This window comes from Stegostoma tigrinum, chromosome 14, assembly GCF_030684315.1.
Source record: "Stegostoma tigrinum isolate sSteTig4 chromosome 14, sSteTig4.hap1, whole genome shotgun sequence".
NCBI lineage: Eukaryota > Metazoa > Chordata > Chondrichthyes > Orectolobiformes > Stegostomatidae > Stegostoma > Stegostoma tigrinum.
In genome coordinates this window covers 31,577,292-31,601,460 of record NC_081367.1, presented here as the reverse complement: position 1 = coordinate 31,601,460, position 24,169 = coordinate 31,577,292, and the positions used below count along the sequence as shown (strand labels likewise).

General features: G+C 41.7%; 1 protein-coding gene across 4 annotated transcripts in view; it reads right to left on the bottom strand.

Annotated features, from left to right (window-relative positions):
- serpini1 (serpin peptidase inhibitor, clade I (neuroserpin), member 1) overlaps positions 1-23,982 on the bottom strand; it is a 35,086-nt gene extending 11,104 nt beyond the window's left edge. The window contains exons 1-5 of one of the 4 annotated variants that reach the window (XM_059651074.1): positions 23,963-23,982; positions 8,361-8,633; positions 7,597-7,827; positions 3,920-4,114; positions 2,840-3,044 (exon numbers count right to left, since the gene is read on the bottom strand). In XM_059651074.1, coding sequence (XP_059507057.1) covers positions 2,840-3,044; positions 3,920-4,114; positions 7,597-7,827; positions 8,361-8,613 — 884 coding nt within the window. In that variant the 5' untranslated portion in view covers positions 8,614-8,633; positions 23,963-23,982. The other 3 variants (XM_048541946.2, XM_048541945.2, XM_048541947.2) reach the window with 3 other exon arrangements.
- Positions 23,983-24,169: the final 187 nt, after the last annotated feature.

Here is a 24,169-nt window from a genome sequence, read left to right as displayed (position 1 = left end):
ACTAAAGGGACTGTTTCCATGCTATGTATCTTTAGGACTCTATAAATCTGTAACACCAGACATTTCCACAAAACTTAAAATAAATGTATTCTTCACAATCTTCAAAAACTTCACCTCAAAACAATATTAAAAGTAAAGCATCTTTGTAACTCCAGTCATTGTGAACCTTGCACATATCTATGAAGGTTCTCAGGCAGAATAACAAAATCATAGAGTCAGAGATGTACAGAACGGAAACAGATCCTTTTAGTTCAACTTGTCCATGCTGACCAGATATCCTGGATAAATCTAGTCCCATCTGTCAGCATTTGGCCCGTATCCCTCTAAACCGTTCCTATTCACATACAACATTTAAAGGGCATCTGGATTGGGTAAGTGTACCAGCCTCCACCACCTCCTCTGGCAGCTCATTCCATACATGGACCACCCTCTGCATGAAAAAGTTGCCCCCTAAGTCTCTTTTAAATCTTTCCCCTCTCACCTTAGACCGGTGCCGTATAGTTATGGTTTCCTCCACTTGGGGGGAAAAGACCTTGGCTATTCACCCGATCCATGCCCCTCATGATTTTATAAACCTCTAAAAGTCACTCCTCAACCTCTGACGTTATAGGATAAATAGTCCCAGTCGGGTCAGCCTCTTCCTAAAGCTCAAGCCCTCCAACCCTGGCAACATCCTTATAAATCTTTTCTGAACCCTTTCAAGTTTCACAGCATCCTTCCTATAGCAGGGAGATTAGAATTGCAGGCAGTATTTCAAAAGTGGCCTAATCAATCAATGCCCTGTTCAGCTACACCATGAGCTCCCAACTCCTATACTCAATGCACTGACCAATAAAAGCAAGCGTACCAAATGCCTTCTCCATTACCCTACTGACCTGCCACTCCACTTTCAAGGAACAATGAACCTGTACTCCATGGTCTTTGTTCAGCAATCCTCCCCAGGATCTTACCATTAAGTGTGTAAGTCATGCCTTGATATGCCTTTCCAAAATGCAGCATCTCACATTTATCTAAATTAAACTCCATCTGCCATTCATTGGCCCATTGGCCCATCTGATCAAGGTCCCATTGGACTCAGAGAGGTAACTTTCTTCACTGTAGACTAAACCTCCTGTTTTGGTGCCATCTGCAAACTTACTAACCATACTTCCTATGTTCACATCTGAATCGTTGATATAAACGATGAAAGACAGTGGACCCAGCACCAATCTTTATGGCACACGGCTGGTCAGAGGCTTCCAGTCTGAAAAGCAACCCTCCACCACCACCCTCAGTCTTCTACAACCAGACAGCTCAGTGAGCAAGTTAATGACCTCACCGCCAACCTGAGCTACAAATATCTGCAAGAGCCTTGCTAACCAGTCTACCAAAACTATGTCCCCTGGTAAAAGTTACCTCCACCCTAGGAAAAAGTCTCTGGCTGTTTATCTATACCTCCGATCATTTTGGACCGCTCTATCAAGTCACCTCTCATCCATCATTAGTTCTCTGCGATTTTTGAAGACATCATGAAATCAAGTTCATGAGACAATTCCCCATGCACAAAGTTCTTGCCTTTTCAAGTACATGTAAATCCTGTTTCTCAGGACACCCCAAAAACTTGCCCATCACTGATGTCACACTCACTGGTCTATAGTTCCCTGGCTTTTCTTTACCACCTTCCTCAAATAGTGACACCACGTTAGCCAACTTCCAGTCTTCCAGCACTTTGCCTATCGATGATACAAATATCACAGCAAGGGGCCCAAGAATCTCTTCCCTGGCTTCTCACAGACCTCTAGGGTACACCTGATCAGGTCCCAGGCATTTATCCACCATTGTGTGTTTTCAGATGTCCAGCACCACCTCCTCTGTAGCACAAACATTTTTCAACATGTGGTTATGTATTTCCCCATATTCTCTATCTTCCATATCCTTCTCCATAGTAAGCACTGAAGTAAAATATTTGTTCAGTATCTCGCCAATCTCCTGCAGTCCCACACATGGGGGCCTTTCTGATCTTTAAGTGGCCCTCTTCACTCCCTAGTTACCTTTTTGTCCCTAATGTATTTGTAGAATCCCTTTGGATCTCCCTTAACCCCATTTTCCAAAGCTATGTCCCTATTCTGCCCTCCTGATTTCTCTTTCTCAAGTATACTCCTACTGCTTTTATACACTCGTAGGGAATCACTCTCTACCTGACATATGCTTCTTTCTGAGTCTTGGCCAAAACATTAACTTCTCTAGCCATCCATCATTTCCTACATTCACCAATCTTGCCCTTCACCCTAACAGTAACATACTGTCTCTAGACTGTTGTTATCTCATTTCTGAAGGCTACACAATTTCCAGCCAAACCTTTACATGCGAACATCCGTCCCCAATCAACTTTTGAAAATTCTTGCCTAATACTATCAAAATTGGCCTTCCTCCAACTTAGAACTTTAACTTTTAGATCTGGTCTATCCTTTTCCATAGATGTTTTAAAACTAAGAGAATTATGGTCACTGGCCTCAAAGTGCTCCCCAATGACACCTCAGTCACCTGCCCCAGCTGGATTAAAGGAACACTTGCTAAGAACAAGCTTCATTATTAATCTCTCATGTCTGAAAAGAAAACCTTCCTGCTGAATGAATAAGTACTCATTATAAACTGTGAGATTCTCAAAGAGAAGAGTACAATGTTATTTACATGTTGCAACATAACCCAAATGGATATTTCACAAGAAGTACTGTTATCTATAATCACCAAATTTCCCCCAAATGCATATGTTACTTTAACTAAAAATTACTGATCATATTATAGAAATGCAAATAGATTCTAATAGGCATTATTCCCCAAACAAGAAAATTCCTCCAACCTTGGCAGATATACTTCAACCTTCTGCTTCTTTACTGAGTTTGCCCATTCATTAATTAGTTGAGTTTTGATAAGTGGCTCTAAGGTAGCCAGTTGTACTTCTTGTCTTGGAAGTACTATCATCATACTCATCTCATCGCCAACGTAAGGCATTTCTAAAACTTGGTACACTCCTCCTGCCTCATTTGAGCCATCACTGAATTCACCTGAAAGAAAACAAGGTTACATTTGTAAAGATCTTACAAACTTGGGATGTCACAAAATGCTTTACAGCCAAAAAGGTATTTTTGACGTGTGGCCTCTGTTGCTACATTGGATACACAGCAGCCAACATCGACACAATAAGCTCTCACAAACCACAGAGATAATTACTAGCTTAATGGCTTTAATGGTGTTGGTTGAATACAAATGCGAGGGAAATAATGCTTGATTCTGGAAATAAACTTGCATTCAAATAAGGCTGCAGATGAAGCCTTTTTTTAAAAAAATAGCAGCTGTTTGAATGATTTTTCTTTGACAAAAATTGGTATTCCCTGAGGGGAAGGCAATGGCCTAACGGTATTATCATTGGACTGTTAATCCAGAGACCCAGATAACATTCTGCAGACCCAGGTTCAAATCCCCCACAGCAGATGGTGGAATATTGCATTCAATAAATATCTGGAGTTAAGAATCTGAAAGTGACCATGAAATATCCCATGAATGAATAAAGGGAGAAAAATCTTTACAGTGCAAGTCTAGATTTCATGGCCAAATCTTTGGTGTCAGCATTGAGCTTATTAGCTTCTGCCCCAGCTGACACCATTCACCACAACAAAATTACAAAAGATGATATATTAAGTGAATATATTGATTTTCAGCATTTTTAATGTGTCACTGTCTATTGCTGAGTGCTATGATTAAAACAGCCCTGCTACCGTGTAGTTATAACAGAGAACCTCAACTCATTATGGTTAAAAAGGCTAAGGAAACAAAAGGAACAATGTACTCTAACAGATTTAAACCTTCATTACAAAGGCAGGTCAAATGAATGAAATGTCAATTTTAATTAACTGTGTAAATAAGCAAAATATTTGCAAACCGTAATTGAAATCTCCTTGTTGGTACATCATGGGTATCTGGATTTCACTTTCGTCATCTTTGGTAAACTGAAATGTGCGGGTATTCTCCCCTCTGAATTCAGACTTCCAGTTTCCTTTGAAATAAATTGCATTAACGAGGACTAGACGAGTTAAAGCATCGAAGTCCTTTGGTGATAGGAGATTTTGTATCTTATCTGAGCAGAGAGGAAAATATGCAAGTATCATCCCACAGAGATACAAATAACACAGGGATTTATATTGGTAGCAAAACTCACTGCACACTAAGCAAAATTATTCATGAGCAGGTTGTGAATGTAGCTATTGTTAACACTCCATAGCAAACACACACATCACACTCTTTCGTGTGTGACGATTATAAATTATAGAGGTTGATAATAAGGATCCACAAGGAGGAAATTGCTTACAGTTTGGAGCACACTCACTGAATTGAGCAAACTCATGTCAGTTGAACTGTGAGAAGGAGGAGAGGAATAATACACTGAATAGTAAATAATTAGAACAAGAGAGAGAGTGTCTTGAAACGATTTGGAGAAGGTAAACTGCAACTGCCGTCGAGACATCAACCGCCTCAACCTCTCCACCCCTCTCACCCACTCCAACCTCTCCCCCGCAGAACGGGCAGCCCTCCGCTCCCTCCGCTCCAACCCCAACCTCACCATCAAACCCGCAGACAAGGGTGGCGCAGTGGTAGTATGGCGCACTGACCTCTACATCGCCGAGGCCAGACGCCAACTCTCCGACACCACCTCCTACCGCCCCCTCGATCATGACCCCACACCCGAGCACCAAACCATCATCTCCAACACCATTCATGACCTCATCACCTCAGGGGACCTCCCACCCACAGCCTCCAACCTCATTGTTCCCCAACCCCGCACAGCCCGTTTCTATCTCCTTCCCAAAATCCACAAACCTGCCTGCCCTGGTCGACCCATCGTCTCAGCCTGCTCCTGCCCCACCGAACTCATCTCCACCTATCTGGACTCCATTTTCTCCCCTTTGGTCCAGGAACTCCCCACCTATGTCCGTGACACCACCCACGCCCTCCACCTCCTCCAGGACTTCCAATTCCCTGGCCCCCAACACCTCATATTCACCATGGACGTCCAGTCCCTGTACACCTGCATTCCGCATGGAGATGGCCTCAAGGCCCTCCGCTTCTTCCTGTCCCGCAGGCCCGACCAGGCCCCCTCCACCGACACTCTCATCCGCCTAGCTGAACTCGTCCTCACACTCAACAACTTCTCTTTTGACTCCTCCCAATTCCTACAGACTAAGGGGGTGGCCATGGGCACCCGCATGGGCCCCAGCTATGCCTGCCTCTTTGTAGCTTACGTGGAACAGTCCCTCTTCCGCACCTACACAGGCCCCAAACCCCACCTCTTCCTCCGGTACATTGATGACTGTATCAGCGCCGCCTCTTGCTCCCCAGAGGAGCTCGAACAGTTCATCCACTTCACCAACACCTTCCACCCCAACCTTCAGTTCACCTGGGCCATCTCCAGCACATCCCTCACCTTCCTGGACCTCTCAGTCTCCATCTCAGGCAACCAGCTTGTAACTGATGTCCATTTCAAGCCCACCGACTCCCACAGCTACCTAGAATACACCTCCTCCCACCCACCCTCCTGCAAAAATTCCATCCCCTATTCCCAATTCCTCCGCCGCATCTGCTCCCACGATAAGACATTCCACTCCCGCACATCCCAGATGTCCAAGTTCTTTAAGGACCGCAACTTTCCCCCCACAGTGATTGAGAACGCCCTTGACCGCGTCTCCCGCATTTCCCGCGACATCCCTCACACCCCGCCCCCGCCACAACCGCCCCAAGAGGATCCCCCTCGTTCTCACACACCACCCTACCAACCTCCGGATACAACGCATTATCCTCCGACACTTCCGCCATTTACAATCCGACCCCACCACCCAAGACATTTTTCCATCCCCTCCCCTGTCTGCTTTCCGGAGAGACCACTCTCTCCGTGACTCCCTTGTTCGCTCCACACTGCCCTCCAACCCCACCACACCCGGCACCTTCCCCTGCAACCGCAGGAAATGCTACACTTGTCCCCACACCTCCTCCCTCACCCCCATCCCAGGCCCCAAGATGACATTCCACATTAAGCAGAGGTTCACCTGCACATCTGCCAATGTGGTATACTGCATCCACTGTACCCGGTGCGGCTTCCTCTACGTTGGGGAAACCAAGCGGAGGCTTGGGGACCGCTTTGCAGAACACCTCCGCTCAGTTCGCAACAAACAACTGCACCTCCCAGTCGCAAACCATTTCCACTCCCCCTCCCATTCTCTTGATGACATGTCCATCATGGGCCTCCTGCACTGCCACAATGATGCCACCCGAAGGTTGCAGGAACAGCAACTCATATTCCGCCTGGGAACCCTGCAGCCATATGGTATCAATGTGGACTTCACCAGTTTCAAAATCTCCCCTTCCCCTACTGCATCCCTAAACCAGCCCAGTGCATCCCCTCCCCCCACTGCACCACACAACCAGCCCAGCTCTTCCCCTCTCCCCACTGCATCCCAAAACCAGTCCAACCTGTCTCTGCCTCCCTAACCGGTTCTTCCTCTCACCCATCCCTTCCTCCCACCCCAAGCCGCATCCCCAGCTACCTACTAACCTCATCCCACCTCCTTGACCTGTCCGTCTTCCCTGGACTGACCTATCCCCTCCCTACCTCCCCACCTACACCCTCTCCACCTATCTTCTTTACTCTCCATCTTCGGTCCGCCTCCCCCTCTCTCCCTATTTATTCCAGTTCCCTCCCCCCATCCCCCTCTCTGATGAAGGGTCTAGGCCCGAAACGTCAGCTTTTGTGCTCCTGAGATGCTGCTTGGCCTGCTGTGTTCATCCAGCCTCACATTTTATTATCTATTAACAAAAAGGAGTGCCCGTCTTTAATAACAAACGTCCATGTCCAGGTCCAGAAGCAATATCAAGATGGTTGGACTGTCGTACCAGATTACGAACTCTACATCAGGTAAGGGTGCAGAAGAGATTTTACCAGATTATGGAATTTTATTTAACACTGACTAAAGAACCTGGCCCTTTTTTTCCATCAGAAGGAACAATGTTCGAGGAGCAATCTAATAGAATAGATCAAAATTATGTGGTACTTTCAGGAGCTAAAAAGGAAGGAACTATTTTCACTGGTCTATGCAGCAGAGACCATAACGTCATAAGCATCACAAAAGAAACAAGATGTTGGCAGATCTTTAACAGGCAGAGAGATCCTAGGATATAAAATGCTTTCCTAGGAACAGTAGCACTTGCAGCATCTGAAAATCTTCATTAAGGAAAGATGAACATTCAAAACAAAAAACACAAATATTTCAAAGGAAAGGATCTGAAGAAGGGTCTAGGGCCCAAAATGTCAGCATTCCTGCTCCTCTGATGCTGCTTGGCCTGCTGTGTGCATCCAGCTCTACATCTTGTTATCTCTAAAACAAGTGCAAGCCTGGGACAACAGCAGAATGGGACTAAGTGGATAATTCTTCAACAGAACCAATGCAAGCACAAACAGGCTGAATTGGTTTCCTCTTTAAAGGCACAACTTGGATTCTGTGCAATGGTACCGTTTATTAAAAAACAGGCATCTGTATTAATATAATTGTACAAATTGACAATACTTACTGTTGGTTTGATTCTGCACCCACTCATTGATATGATCAGCCACAGAAGACGACTGGCTGAAGTCAACATTTTCAACACTGGCACTGAAATATTCTTTAAGCATCTGAAGGAACTTGTCACTCAGTTGAAATCCTTCCTCCACAAACAATGAGTTGACAAGCCTCATAACATACTGCTGGCTGTCTGCTTTCATGGATTGAGACAGGTCCCGCAACAAATCAAATTCCTCACCTGATTAAAACAGAAATCAACAACTTTACAAAATATATGTCCCTTGAAAATGCTGTGCAATGTTGCCTTCATTGTAAGAATAATGAAAATTAAATATTCATGTTCTGTTAACTCAAAGGGCAATATATCAGAATACTTTAGATATTGTCCGTGTAACAAAATACATTTACCCAAACAATGCTTGTAACAGCAATGTGCAATAATTATGCCAGTGATAACCAAGTTAAATTTAGAAATATTATGGCTTTTCTGGAATGTTTAAGATCTACTAATTGGCTGATGGAAACTTTATCCAAAAATATACATTTAAATGGAGGATCAATATTCAGGTGTTATACGCTATCCAAACAGCAGGCACTGGGCAATGCTTTAAGACTATGAAATCAAGGTGAACTAACACTGATTGCAGGATCTTTTTAAGTTGTGAATTTAACCAGCCACAACCATGCTTGTATATTCACATTTAAGGGTCTTATGAATATACCACAGACTTACTAACCAAAATCAATTACCTTAATAAACACAACATATACCTTTTTGCAAGTAGTCGTAGCCCATGACGCGTTGAATTTGCTCAAGAGTTGTACTCCCAGCACCAAGCTTAACCATTCCTAAGGCATTGGCAATACTAAATGGGGAGTAAAAAATATTGCCATCTTTCTCCAGTGACCGCAACTGATGGTAAACTTTCACTGAAAAGTCAGCAGTAATACCATCCCGAATGCCTGCATCAGCCGTAACATATTTTACAACCAACAGGGTCAGGAATCCCAGCAAAGATGTCATTTTTGAATTAATTTACAAACCTATGGGAAGAGAAATCCCAAATTAGTATTGCAAAATACTTATGAAAACTTCATACTACAAAAAAAATTTAAGAATGTAATATTGCCTATATATCTGAAATAGCAAGTAGAATGAATAGCATTTCAAAGTAGTCAGACTTTGAAAGAAGAAAATATTAGAATATTGTATTCTGTGCAACCGAGATGCAGAGGGATACCAGCATTGGGCATAGGTCGAAAGCAGAGTTAAAGGAACCAAGGCAGCTCTGACATTTTTCAGTTATGGCAATGTGAAAGGAGTTACGCCAGGCAATGGCAGAGAAAATAAATTGTTGCATTGTCTTATATCTCAGAAGTATCCCAAAGTGCAACAAATTAATTTGAAGTGTGGTTTTGGACGTACAAAAGTGAACAAGTAATTTTGCAGCAGGTATTCGTCAGTTTGACTGGACATTAGCAGGCCTTCCATCATCGTTCTGTTGGAAACTGTTGGTCTAACTTAAAGCCTCAAAAACCCCTTTGTATGGCTTAATTCCAGCTTTACCTAGCCACCATTTGAAAATATCTACAGTTTGGATTAATATAATCCAAAGGACTGGCTGTGTTTAATTTTCACCACTGCTCATCATCTTGATTCTGGCCCTAAACTCAGTCAACTTTTCTTTCCTTTTCCAACTCACCCTCACCCACAATCCACTTCCCACCAATGCTAAAGTCTTAAGTCAACCATTGCATCTATCAATAACATACTCTGTATCAAACAATGTTTCACTTCAGTTGCCTTCTGCACCTTCATGGCATCAGTATGCAATTTTGCAACATGAATCATCCCTTGTCCTTGTTTGCAAACTCCCTCTCCATTTTCAGGTAATTTACTTTTGCAACTTCCCCCAATGTCAACATGCTTGTGGTCAAGATGACAGCGGAGTAGAACACTCTAACAAGAATTCCTGTACTACTTATGTTTATTTCTCATTTTCTTCTTTCCACTCTCCCCCCACTTCCTCTCCTCTTGGGTGTTATCTCCTGAGGTAAAGCGGCTGGAGGCCCAACCCAAGACAGGACAGTTTAAGCGGGGACAGAGATGACTGTTGGAATGGAGACCGGTGCGGGCGGTCAGTAGTTTGCGAGCCCAGGCAGACCACGTATAGAAGTCTCCTGCACCGATCTATTGCAGACCATTTATAGAAAGGTTATAATGCTTTTCTTTTTAACTTTAATCTCACGTTTCTAAATGATACTATAAACAACAGTAAGTAAATGTAACTTTTCTCCCCTTTCTTTTTCCCTTGATTTCTGTCTTTTATATCTAAGATCTGTACCCAGATATTTTTATTTATGATGGCAACTTATGGGGTGACATTGTAAAATTTTCACTGTATTCCTGTACTTCCATACTTGAGTACACAGGAGAATAGAGGATAGTCTAATTCTTCTGTGCTTTGATCTTCTGATTCAGACCTTATGTGGATCTGATCCCATGGTCGGAACAGAGCTTTCAGTCATATCCCTATTTTCTAGACGTTTTCCCCAAAACGTTGCTACTTCTTTAAAAGCCTCTTGTAAGATCACAGTTTGTCCACCTTGCATGATTTTTACTACCTGCCAGCCAATCCTCTTCCCTCCAGTAGGGTGCTCTGAAAATGCTAGTTGTTTCAGTTTTCATTAACATATGAAGATAATAAAACTGAAATTCATGCTGTACAGATGCATTTTTTTCTTGTACTATTTATCGCTCAACCATCATATTGAAAACAGGTTACTTGGTTAATTATCTCATTGCACATCGTAGAATCTTCTAGCATAAAAATTGGCTATCACGCTTCAATGTTTTAACAGTATAATGATGATTTAACACTACAATGATGACTGCACATCAAAAAGTACACTTGATTGACAGCAATGAGTTTCTCATACCCATTGCTTCCATTAATCTGCCAGTCAGTTGAATGGACAAATTTAAGTTATCGGCTGTTCAAGCCACATTACGTTTAATGCTATCCATTTCTATGCAAGACATCATTGGAACTCATTTTACAAGCTAACTGAAAATTACATTGGGCAGTAACACTTCTAGACTTCAGAAATAGGGTAATTTAATTTCACGCTCAAATAAAGTCAATAATATTTTAACTTCTTGTCAATAATGTCAACTATTAATCAATGGTTTCTGATCGCCCAAATCCTTCTGTCATACTGGCTCATGCTGATTGCTTTCCACAATTATGGCAGTATACTAGACTTATTTCATTAAAAAAAATAAAATCACACTATTGCTTTCACATTCAAGTAGCGCAAAAATAATTACAAAAAGATTATTTTTGATATACAGTAAAAAGGTTACATTAATACAAGGCCTGAGTTTGAACAGTGTGTCCAAGCACACATTAAAGTCTGGCTTTTATTCCATCATTTATACTAGCCATGCTGACACAGTAAAATTCAGAGGAAACCAAAATTCCGTATGGTATAGTCAATAGATGTGAAGCAAGAAAAACACAGGTCAGACAGCATTCGAGGAATAGGAATGTCAACATTTCAGCCCGAAACATTGACATTCCTGCCCATCGGATGCTGTCTAATCTGCGGTGTTTTTCGTGCTTCACAACAATTGACACCAGCTTCCAGCATCTGTAGTCCTCACTGTCTCCACTCCATATGGTATATACACATTACGTCCCAAGTTATCCTGCACATCCACCAGTGGAACCGTGGATCAAAACATACAGGTTTCTACTTTGCATCCATGAAGCTGAAGCCACAAATGAGTAATGAAAGAAAACAAATACATTAGTGTTGTTCACATCAATGTAACTTGTTACTTATTGAACAGAGACAGAGACAGAAACAATTTATCAAAGGAATCATTTATGCAAGGCATCCCCAGTTTCACTGCATTTATTTAGAATTAAACTTATACAGAGTCCCTGATTTATGAACATCCAACTTATGAACGCGATCCCATACCAGGGTGTAATTTTAAATATATAAAAATACAAATATATCCCGTATTTATGAATGGCTATTTTATATTTTACTGCAGTGTTCCAACTTGCATGCAAATACAGTTGCAAAAGGAGTCAGAGTGGAACCCATTCTCAACCCAGAAACTGCTTGCGTTTTTAGTACTCACAGATACCTGCAATGTATGAAGCAGTATTGTTTACTTACATCACTTCTAAATGTCAAAAATTGTGTCCAAAGATTTGTGATAAAATGGTACCAATTGAAAGCAAAGTACAGCTTCCTAAAAAAGCATTAACTATCAAGATAGCTCCATGATAGCAAACTAAAGCTCAATTTTAAAACCTATCAAGAATATTAACCTTGCTGGTATCTTTTACATCCTTGTCAGATCTGGTATCCATCATAATGAAAACACCACGATGATCCTTGAATAATAATTTAGCCAATTATTTGTTTTACTTCCTACCTCCATCACCCTCTCAACTGAAAGTGCTTGCAGTAAATTTGTTATTTTTTAATTCAACTGAATACACAGCGGCTTCAGCAAACTTCAACTTTACAAGATTGCAGTGATGACCATTTGTAATGGTTAAAAACTGCATGATAATGCTATGATTCCAGATACTTAATATGTCTGCACAGCAACTATATAACTACATTTCGTAAAGCACTTTGAAGCAGTGTCTTTAAGTTAATTGTGCAGAAGATCAGATGCTGTGGAAATCTGCAATGGTCAATCAAGATGTCTCTCAGAAAAATAACAATTATAGCTTTAATCGCCATGTAATCATTAGTGATTTGGCATCTAGCAGTCTAATTAAGTAAATTACACAGCAGCCGATGGAACACAACTAAATCAGCTCTAACCAGAATTACGGGCACTGCTTCTGCTAACTTGGCATGTTTGTTGGTATTTTAAGTCATGTTGTTCTTTGAAAAGCTAAATTTTACTTACATTGTTTTTGTGAAGCAACTCATTTTTAACAAGATAAATAGTAATTTGAGGAAATAGCATTGAGAGACTGGGGAGGTTAATTAATTCTGAGTGAGATGCAAGAACAATAAGAACAATAACAATTCTTAGCATAAGAAATAAACATACAGGAAATAAAGTGCTGCCAGAACATTTCTCTTTTCCTTTCTGTTCCCCACTTAGGCTTTTGCCAGCAGAAAGTTGGAACCACGAAGATCGTCATATCATTTTTCTGATTCAGTTCAAATGTAATTAAAATTATCCAAGTAAATATCAAGTTCATCCCTAAAAGTTAACATTATGTTTTTTGGTTTTGAGGTTTTGTTCTAATGTCCAGATGTATAGTGCATACCACACTGGGCTACTATTACTACTTCCCGTTAACTCACCATCATGCCAACAATGCATTCTCAGCTTTAAGGATGTCAAATAATGATTTTTAAACCAAATGTTGGAAATGTGAATTGAAATTTTAAAAAAAGATTGGTAAAACCACAGACTAAAAGGTAATTTGAGAGCATTGCCAAAGATACCCACCCAAAATTGCACTACTTTGCATTTCACAAAGCAATGGATACTAGGTCTGCAAAAATCAACAGAAGGCATGATCCCTGGAGAATGTGAAGGGCCCCAACATCTCCTGTCCTACTCACAAGGCAATTAACTGATCACTGATACTAATCACATGGACAGCAGACCGTATCAAAGACAGTTTTGGACTTTGACTAATCAAGCCACTTCATTTGGATTCTACTGGCAGTTGAAGATCACATGGGAAATTACCCTTTGTATGTTTTAAGCACATTTCCCTCAATGGAGTTGGGAGGAAGGATTTGAGAAATGGACCTAAGCAAGATCAATCCTGCCTCCTTGTTTGAGTCCACCTGGCAAGCTTTGAACTCTGTTTGCTGCTGTGATCATCCAGGAACGTAGACAGAGATTTCTGCAAGAAATTCAACCCAACAATACTGTTTCAAGAAGAACAACCAACTCAATGATCTGTTCTTTCAATCTGAAGCAGATGCCACTGGATTCAGCCTGACAGTCGCAGAATCACTAAACCCAATAACAATGTTATTTTTTAAAGGCCTGTAATTTGGCCAACCTTTCGCTCAAATACCTTTACAAAGTCAGCAATGTGTGTGCATCCACAAAAGACAAAGTGCGTGTGTTATTATTTTCTCTAGATCAGTTTAAGTGTATTAAAACCAACCTCTTTCCATGTTAAACTTGTGATGGCCTGTTTGGTTCCTTCACGATCACACCACGTGTAAAATGTCACTAAAGTACGAAATAAATCCTTTCCCATAAAAGAAAATCTGTTGTGCTCAAATGAGAAGGAAATGGAGATGGAGAGGGGGTGCGGGGGGGGGGGGACTGCCTTCAACCCATTCTCACTTCACCACTGTTTACATGGATATATTCATTTTATCCCCAATTGAAAACGTTGTTTTCCTAACTATCAAGAGCCCCAGCACTGCAAGCAAAAACACCCATGAGGATAGCAAGCCTGGACTTATGAAACTTGCAGTTCTATTGTGAAAAAAGTAGAACACACTATACATCGTCTCTTAGAGATTTTACATTCCAAACGTGTACAACAAAGAACAAATAGACTCATGTTATTTTGTAATTCTGTACCAATGGGAACAAATCATACAAGTTTGTAACTTAATCTTGCGTTTTTATATATTGCAAATGTAAACAATGCTTCATCCATGCAAAACCAAACATGGCAGCAGTTTAATCAAAGTAATAAGCACTTACAATGCTGCCCCTGAATGACCTGGGAAAATTTGAGTTATTTGAGAAAATATGGCAAGGGTGATAAAATAGAACTCTTGATTGCGAGGTTGGGGGCTTGGCACAAAGCTGCAACTAGGTTTTTAAATGGTCAGATAAGAATCTTGATAGTAAGTGTAAATTTACATACATTTACATCTCATTCATAACCAAATATGCCTCATTTACATGCAGCTTTCCATTAGCCTTATTGCACTTTCCTGCCCTCAACGTGATGACACTACAGAGCAGCCAAAGTCAACTTGATTTTCACATAATGCCACGCAGTTGAGAAGGCAGTGGCACTATACTCTGCCTTGTCAGAATGTCAAGTCATGTTGTGCGGTGTATCTGCCATTGAATGGTCCCTTGACATCAGGTTTCTATGCAGGTCATGTCTGGGGCTTCAGACAGGTACTGTCCAGGCAGAAGATGACATGAACGGCCAGACATACTGAGTACGTCCTGCCAAGTACAGATTCACTCTTCTCAGTTTGAACTCTCAAAGGTGAGAGGTTGACAGGCTGGGTGGAGTGGGTGGCATGGGTACCTCTGGAATGTCCTGACAGGAGGCTTCCAAGAGACATGTATATGGTTCTTCCTCCAGCTGGGTGCCGAATGGCATCACCCTGTCTCCATGTGAGGAAGAAGTGCCTGCTAAGAGGTTCAAATGTCTCTTGATCCAATCCAGAGCTCAATCCTCTGCACCCTCCACTCCCCCAGTGGCCATCCCCCAAACCCCTCACCTTGCTATTGGTTTTGAGTTTGAGTCGCTACAGCAAATGGAGTGCTGGGATGTGTGCCTATCCAGCAAATACTGACTGTGCTGGACCCAGATCTCCAAGGCAGCCACTAACCTGCCATTGGAGTTAGCTAGATGCTTGCATGTCAGAGGCAGTGTGGTACAGATAGTGTTGATGGACTCCTTAAATCTTTGAGTCGGTTTCCCCCATTGGCTAATCCTGCCTGTTGCTAGTGTCTGCTTGTTCATTTGGGTGAAGTTTTGAATGGCTAACACAATTGGGTCCTCTCCTGCCTGGTCTCTGACAGCCCTGAGAGAGCTAGCGACCTGCAGCAGGTCTTCCACAACAATCTGCCGAGATATGGCAGTAATGGGCTCACCAGAACGTGCTTCCAACTGTACTCTTGCTCAAGTACCCACCGAGTGGTCAGTCTGGGGAAAAGGTGCAGCAGACAGCCTTGCTTCCTCTGATGCAGATGTAACTTTCTCCTCAAGAGGTGGAGGAACAGCAGCTTTCTTCAGGGAGAAGACTACAGATTCTACTTGGTGTCTACAGGACACAAACAAACAATGAGCTGACAAAGACTGGTAGAAGCTTGACATGTTAAGAATACATTAACAGTCATGGTGACAGGGCAGCAAGATAAACCCTGATGAAGGGGCTAGGCCCAAAACGTCAGCTTTTGTGCTCCTAAGATGCTGCTTGGCCTGCTGTGTTCATCCAGCTTCACACTTTATGCGTGTACCAGGTTATGTTAGGAATCCCACAGAGCAAGTCCTTCGGCTACCAACAGGCACACAATAACATGACTGCAGTGGCAAACAGGTATAGTGCATACATCATGAAGCAAGTTACAGACAATTGCATGAGATAATTTTGCCAGACTTAGGACAAAATTCTCCATAAAAGCCCCCAAAATTGACACCTAGCCAATTTTTGCTAAAATTCAACCCGTAAGTCTACATTGACTAAGCCAAATCAACAGGAAAAAGATTCCATTCTCTAAGTGGTAGACAACTCTTATTTTTAATAATGGCATATTTATGAAAGACATGAAGATTCTTTGGATTGTGCTGAAATGGTCCACATATTCAAGGTTTGAATCCATTATTTAAAGTGAAAAATTGATTGCAATAACTACCCTAGTGGATGGGTGGTAAATGATAACTACCAGGAACCCAAAGTGGGTTGAAAGAGAAAACAATATAATGAACCTTTAGAAATTCATTCTTCCGTTCCACGTCATTAAACCTACTTGAATGAATTCCAATCGGAATTTAAACATTCACACCGCAATAGTAATTGAAATTGAATCAAAATAACTTGCTATTAATATGACACTTGCCTTCAATTGTTGAGAATGCAAAAGGAGGTAAAATCAGGGAGGTCACCGTGGAATAAGTTCTGCTGCCTAACAGCAGAAGGTCTTGTATTAAGAGAGAAAAATAGCTATAAATCTATGGCCTGAAGTACATCTATACAGATACAATGCTGAATTTCTATGGCTATCCTGGAGGCAGGAATTTATGTTCACATTTCTATGGAGTTTATTTGCTCATATTAGAGCTTTAGAAATTGAACTAAAAGTGAAAACACAGCAAAACTGGTTAATAGCGAATAGCCTGCTGACTTGTGCATTTCTCCCACAGCATTGTGCCCTTATTTTCTATGATAAAATGAAAGAGCAGAGGCATAGCCATTAAAAAGACTAGTTAGTTCTTCTGAGCAACCTGCTGTCACGTTTTCTGATGTTGGTAATCGGAACCTCTGGGAAAACTTCAGGTCTACTCCTTCTCCAAAACTTGGCCCCTCACCAATTCACTCAGCTCTTTAAAGCTCCTTAAAACCCACATCTTTCATTAAACTTTTGGCCATCCTTCCTCCATCCCATCTGTCTCAGGATAAGTTTTCTTTTTCCGATTACATTTAATGTGCAACTTGAGACATTTTCTGCCTTAAAATGCAATATATAAATGTTGTAATTCTATATTTAGGTCACCTTCAAGGAGAGCTTTTTGAAAAACTTTCATTGTATTGTAACTATAACCAGATACATTATCCACTAAGACTGCTCAGTTTCCAAGATCTCATGTCTTTGCCCTGACTGACGAACTGATCAATTGATTCTTATGGTTGTCGTCTGCCAGCCATCTGTCAGTGATGCTAGATTTTACTTTATATGAGGTTGATCCTTCGCATGTTCTAGAGTTACCAGGGTCTTTCTGATCATCCTCAAACAGGCACAGTCTTGATTCTGTGCAAGCCTTCATTTCAAACATCTATCTTTATTTTCATTGCTTGCTTATCCAGTTCTGCAATGAGTAAATCTAAAAACCATAGTTCCATCCTGTTTTAGTAGTAACTTCAGTTTCAGCTGGGACACAAGGTCTTCCGATTCATATTAGGGAATTTGGTGGTCATATTTCTGACTTCCCTTGCTGTCAATGTACTATAGGACTGTGCAAAAATCTCAATCATCTAACATATTGGGCAAGACCCTAGACTTTTCTAATATCTAAAAATACAGGACAAAATCCTGAGCTCGGGCTGCAACAAATACACACAGAGCCAGAATGATTTTTACCTGGAATTTGAATTTACACCTCCACTCTCAGAGAACAATCAACCAAACCTTACACTCTGGACAAAACTAATTTTTACACCTCGAGGTACCCAAGTCAGATAGTATGAAGCTTCAGAGATACAGTAGTGGATGTTCAACTTCAATCAAAATACATCCACACATAGTCTTAACTATCAGAAGGCCAAGTGACCTCAAAGGGAACACCAGAAATACACTGACAACATAGATTTGACAGATGATAATGGAGTACACAGTCTGTGCAATTGCTAGCCCTGATCTTACTGGGATGTGGAGGTATTAGTGTTGGACTTGGGCAGACAAAGTCAGAAGTCACATGACACCAGGTTATAGTCCAATGCGTTTATTTGGAATCACAAGCTTTTGGAGCACAGCCCCTACGTCAGGTGCAGTGAGAGGTTACCAGGGAGAGAGCCCTTTTCAACAACAAGCTTCTACAGAGGACAGCTTCCCCACAGGCTTCCAGCCCCAACAAACAGCTTCAGAACCAAGAACCAGAGAGTCTGAACAGCAAAGCTGAATCAGGAAGCCAAGCCAAGGGCATCACTGCAATAAAGGGCATCCATGGCGGGGGAAGCCAACCATGCACTATCTGAACAAGAACTTCCAGACACAGGCCTATTCTGGACCAAAAGAACCAAGAACCTCAGCAACTGGACACACTTTCAAACTGCGTTTTTCATCAGTGGTGAGCTGAAACTTCTGAGACCGCATAGTTCTGACCTAGGTAGCAGGAAGGGGAAGACAGTGACAAAGCAAGGGGGTCCAAGGGTAGGAGGTCTGATTAAAGATTCTGTGATTAAAACTGTTGTTTTAGGTTCTAACAGTGTTTAATTACTGTCATCTGTGTAACTGATAATGTAAATTCCACTGTTTATCAGATTTGCCTTTACTTCATGTATTATACTTACATTTTGTATTTAAGAAACAGATTATTTTGCCCTGAAACACCTGTCTACTGCCTTCTTCATTTCACATTGCTAAATAAGTGCTGTATCAGAACCAGGGATCTCGGGGTAATTTGAACCAGCTAAAAATCAGAAAATTACTCATCACAAACCGGAACCCTACAGTATATGGGAATTTTTAGCCTTGCTTCCGCATTGAGAAATTCTACAATTTGGCTGCTTTTGTTTTCTTCCCCGTTCGGGTTTAGGCTATGACTCATTTTTACATTTACATGTGCTTGTTCGTCATGTTTGAAATTGCCCATGAAGATGCCTTTGCAGTCCTGCAGTTTGCACAGCCAATTTGAAACTGATCTGCTTCTTGGAAGAGATAATGGGAACTGCAGATGCTGGAGAATCCAAGATAATAAAATGTGAGGCTGGATGAACACAGCAGGCCCAGCAGCATCTCAGGAGCACAAAAGCTGATGTTTCGGGCCTAGACCCTTCATCAGAGAGGGAGATGGGGTGAGGGTTCTGGAATAAATAGGGAGAGAGGGGGGGAGGCGGACCGAAGATGGAGAGAAAAGAAGATAGGTGGAGAGTAGAGTATAGGTGGGGAGGTAGGGAGGGGATAGGTCAGTCCAGGGGAGACGGACTAGTCAAGGAGGTGGGATGAGGTTAGTAGGTAGGAAATGGAGGTGCGGCTTGGGGTGGGCGGAAGGGATGGGTGAGAGGAAGAACATGTTAGGGAGGCAGAGCTGGGCTGGGCTGGTTTTGGGATGCAGTGGGGGAAGGGGAGATTTTGAAGCTGGTGAAGTCCACATTGATACCATTGGGCTGCAGGGTTCCCAAGCAGAATATGAGTTGCTGTTCCTGCAACCTTCGGGTGGCATCATTGTGGCACTGCAGGAGGCCCATGATGGACATGTCATCTAAAGAATGGGAGGGGGAGTGGAAATGGTTTGCGACTGGGAGGTGCAGTTGTTTATTGCGAACCGAGCGGAGGTGTTCTGCAAAGCGGTCCCCAAGCCTCCGCTTGGTTTCCCCAATGTAGAGGAAGCCACACTGGGTACAATGGATACAGTATACCACATTGGCAGATAAGCAGAGGTTCGCCTGCACAATATGGAAAGTCATCTTGGGGCCTGGGACGGAGGTGAGGGAGGGGATGTGGGGGCAAGTTTAGCACTTCCTGCGGTTGCAGGGGAAGGTGCCGGGTGTGGTAGGGTTGGAGGGCAGTGTGGAGCGAACAAGGGAGTCACGGAGAGAGTGGTCTCTCCGGAAAGCAGACAAGGGTGGGGATGGAAAAATGTCTTGGGTGGTGGGGTCAGATTGTAGATGGCGGAAGTGTCAGAGGATGATGCGTTGTATCCAGAGGTTGGTGGGGTGGTGTGAGAGGATGAGGGGGATCCTCTTTGGGCGGTTGTGGCGGGGGCGGGGTGTGAGGGATGTGTTGCGGGAAATGCAGGAGACCCGGTCAAGGGCGTTCTCGACCACTGTTTGTGGGGGGTGGGGGGGGGAGAAAAAGAGTTGCGGTCCTTGAAGAACCACTATCAACCAATCCCCAAATCCTGTACTCACTGTACTGCCAGTGCCATTGTTATAGTGATTTTGCCTCCAGGGATTGCAAGGTCAGTATGGCTTTTATAATGCTTCAAATCCTGTCTGAAGTGTTTCTAATGGTCTTCAAATATGCAATGCCACTTTCACATCTAAGTAAATCTGCTGTTATGTTTCTGTGATAACTTTCATAAGTTTATCAAATCTTATACCAGGCCTGGTTCTGTTCATTTCAAAATCAATTGCAGTCTTATTGAGAAAGACAGGCCAGTTCAACAAGTTCACAACTGTTGTTACAGGAAAACAAAGCTTGGCTCATTCACACTACATGCTGTAAGTTAGACTGAAAAAGTTAAAATAAGGATTTTTTTTTGATGGTATGTTGTTAAACACAGCGGATGTCCAAGGAGACTTGGGAGTTTCAGGTGCATAGATCGTCAAAATGCCACAAACAAGTGCAGAAAATAATCAAGAAAGTTAATGGGAATGCAGGCCTTTACAGCTAAGAGGACTGGAGTATAAGAACATGGACGTGACTCTGGAGGTATACAAAAATCTGGTTAGACTCCACTTGGAGTACTTTAAGCAGATCTGGACATGACGCTTAGGAAACATACTGACCTTGCAGGTAGTACAATATAGGCTTACAAGAATGGCATCTGGGCTTCAAGAATTAAGTCATGAGCAGAGATTATACAAGTTATGCCTGTGTATCTTCCTAGAATTACGAAGGTTAAGGGGCGATTTGATCGAAGTCTTCAAGATAATAACAAAGGAAAGACATGGTAGGCAAACAATTCAGAAGAGATGTTAGGAGGTATTTCTAAGGCAAAGTTTCATAGAGGTTTGTAACTCTCTTCCACAAATAGCAGTGGATGCTGGATTGGTTATGATTTTTAAATTGGTGACAGGTATATTTTTTTTTCCCCCCCTTTATTCATTAATGGAATGAGGACATGTGCTGCCTAGGCAGCACTTATTGTCTAACGGGTCAGAGTCAACCACGTTACTGTAGGTCCGGACTCACAGGTAGGCCAGACCAGACAAGGTTGGCAGAAGACAGAGAACCGGGTGGGTTCTTCTGATAATTGACAATTCATTCATGGTCATCATTAGATTGTTAATTCTGGATATTTTAATTGAATTCATCTGTGGTGGTAGGATTTGAACCCAGGTCCTCAAAATGTTACCCAGGTCTCCGGATTAACAGTCCTGTGATATTATCACTGGGCCGTTAGCTGCCCATAGCAAATGTATTAAGGAATGTGTGCCAAAGGCAGGCATAAGGAGTAAGGTCACAGATCTGCCGTAATTGCACTGAATGGTGGAACAGGTGCAAGAGGCAGAATGACCCATTCTTGTTCCCATGCTTGATAATGGCTACTAGTAATATTCCAGTTACTTGCCTGCTAACATATATCCACTTAACATAATAAAAACATGATATAAATGCATATTGTTGCACTCAATAAAATTACCACCCTCTTATTACCAAGTATATCATTCTCACTGCTACAATACACATTCCAACACAACTCAAAAATTAATAAATAATTATGTTTTTACAAAATGTGTCACCTCAACTGCTTTTCCTGCTGTCCTGCATCAAACTCAAGATTCCTCCTTCTGCAGCTCTTCTTACTTTGGATTTGGACAAATAACACAAATGGGACAACCCCAACTTAATATTTCTTAGGACTTCAACATTCTGCAGCTACTTCATTGTCAGTTTTTATTTCATTCTTCAAACATAAATTTTACAATCCAAGTACAGGGCCACTTAAACATTATGTTCTAATTTATCATATTTTCCATCCTTCATTATAGTTTTAACACTTCTGTGATTATTACTGGAGAAATAATGCCAGAATAAAAGACATCACTGCGCAACATTTGCGCAACCAACTCAATAATATTGATGTTAATAGCATAAAAATAGCAAGTACATTATTCTTATACAATTTAATTATTCAAAATAAAAAATGGAAAATGATATCTTGATTTTTTGGCTTGAAAACAAGAACAAAAAACCTAAACTGGACATTTACATCAGGTTAATTGTATTTTAATGGCCACTGCACAACGACTTTCAGATAATTATTTTTCAGCTTGTTTGGTCACTCCACTTTGAGTCATAAACATTGATTAGTTTTGTTATCTGGTGTTTTGGTTACAGGCAACCACACAATCGACAGGCCTCTATAAAAATACATGCAGATAATAAAAGCCAAAGTGGATAAGTATGCTGTTTACGCATTCATATAATTTGTTGTTCACTCTCAATCAAAACATCAGACTACAGTGTGACCTAAGACCCTAAATCAACTATTTCCTTTCTTTACAAACAACTGCCTGAATAAAATTTATGGATTAATTTACAGATTTGTTTATTAAATTAATTATGTTACTTTAAGTGAAAATATTGACAAAATGCAGTTTCAGTGGTAAAATTGAAGCGTACATTGTGTTAATGATATACTTGACAGCAGATCATAAGGACAATGATCAGTACCATAGGTGTGACGAAGCAAACTATGTGAATAATGATGTGGAGGTGCTGGTGTTGGCCTGGAGTGGACAAAGTTAGAAGTTGCACAATACCAGTTCTCTCTGCCTATAAATTCTGCGTATGTGTGTTCTTCTCTCACACCTCACCTGACGAAGGGGCTGCACTCCAAAAGTTTGTGATTTCAGATAAATCTGCTGTTGTGTGACTGTATGAATGATGGCAATTCTGCAGCATGATGAGCACTCTTGAAAATAAGCCATTTGTCTCCTTCTGGGTGATATAATATTGTAGAATATCAGATAAAACTTCCTAACCTTCTGGACTAGAAGACAGATAGCAATCCAAGACTGTGTAGTTAAACAGCAACATGAGAGCAACAAACAAAGCCAAATCACTCAATGCCAATAACGACTGCAAAATAACTGCACAAACATCAGGAATTAATGCATTGTATGGCAATAGCTAAGAGAGAAAAGTCATAATTTCAACCATACACTGAACATAAAGCATGAATCATTCACACTGAAAAGAACCTGTAATTCCAGATACTCAAAACAGCTTCGTCAAACATTTCAATATAGTGTTTTGAAGGGATGCAAAAATATTTTAAAAGTCCCCTATGTATATCACCAGCAAAAGCATTCGTTACCTTAACTACATCAGCAGTTAAATCAATGTGTGTAGATAATTTTTCTACAAATAAAAATTCAACGATTATATACTGCAACGTTTCAGTCGCATTCACATCTAACAATGCATTGTGCTTTTCTGCCAGACATTTCATCCTGCAACTTTTTTTCGCCAGGTGGTCGATTATTTAATTATTTAATCTATTTTTTTTAATTCATCAAAAATGATACAAGCGGATTAAGCAACGTACATCCAAAAGGTCAACAAGCTTCAGCTTGCGTTGTACAGAAATCAGATGCAGTACAAGCGATGAAATGACTAATACAAAACCGGGCGGTGCCGAAACCCAGGATTCATCAATACCCGACAACAGTGAGATTAACGCTCGCAAGTCAGACAGCTCCAGTTGCACTTACGAAACACCTCCTGCAGCTTCCACTCCTCGGTCAGGATTAGATTTTCACGGGCGGTATGCAACTCAGACAAAACGTTTAATAAAGACTGTCAAGACCTTGCTTGTGGCATTTTCTTTTATCACATCAAAGGTAGGTCGAAAGGACAATGCAGACCTTTATTTTTGAGATTTCCTAATAGGTAACTGCAAGTTGTTTTGAACGTAGATTCCGAAAACCCTCCCTGCTCTGCAGATTACGCCAGATTCTCTGCGCACTGGTGGTACTGCATGAAGCCTCACCTTGTAGTCCCGCCCCTCCACGACAAGACCCCGCCCTACTCACGGTGTCTTGCCCAGTCTTAGATTTTCATTGGACAATTGGACTTCAATCATTCCGATGACGTTAGAGCGCAGTGCTCTCTGGCTCTTGTAGTTTCTCAGACGCCCAGGCGCATGCGTATTCATGAACAGGCTCACAATGACCGGCAGTCCCTGCGCAGAATCCTC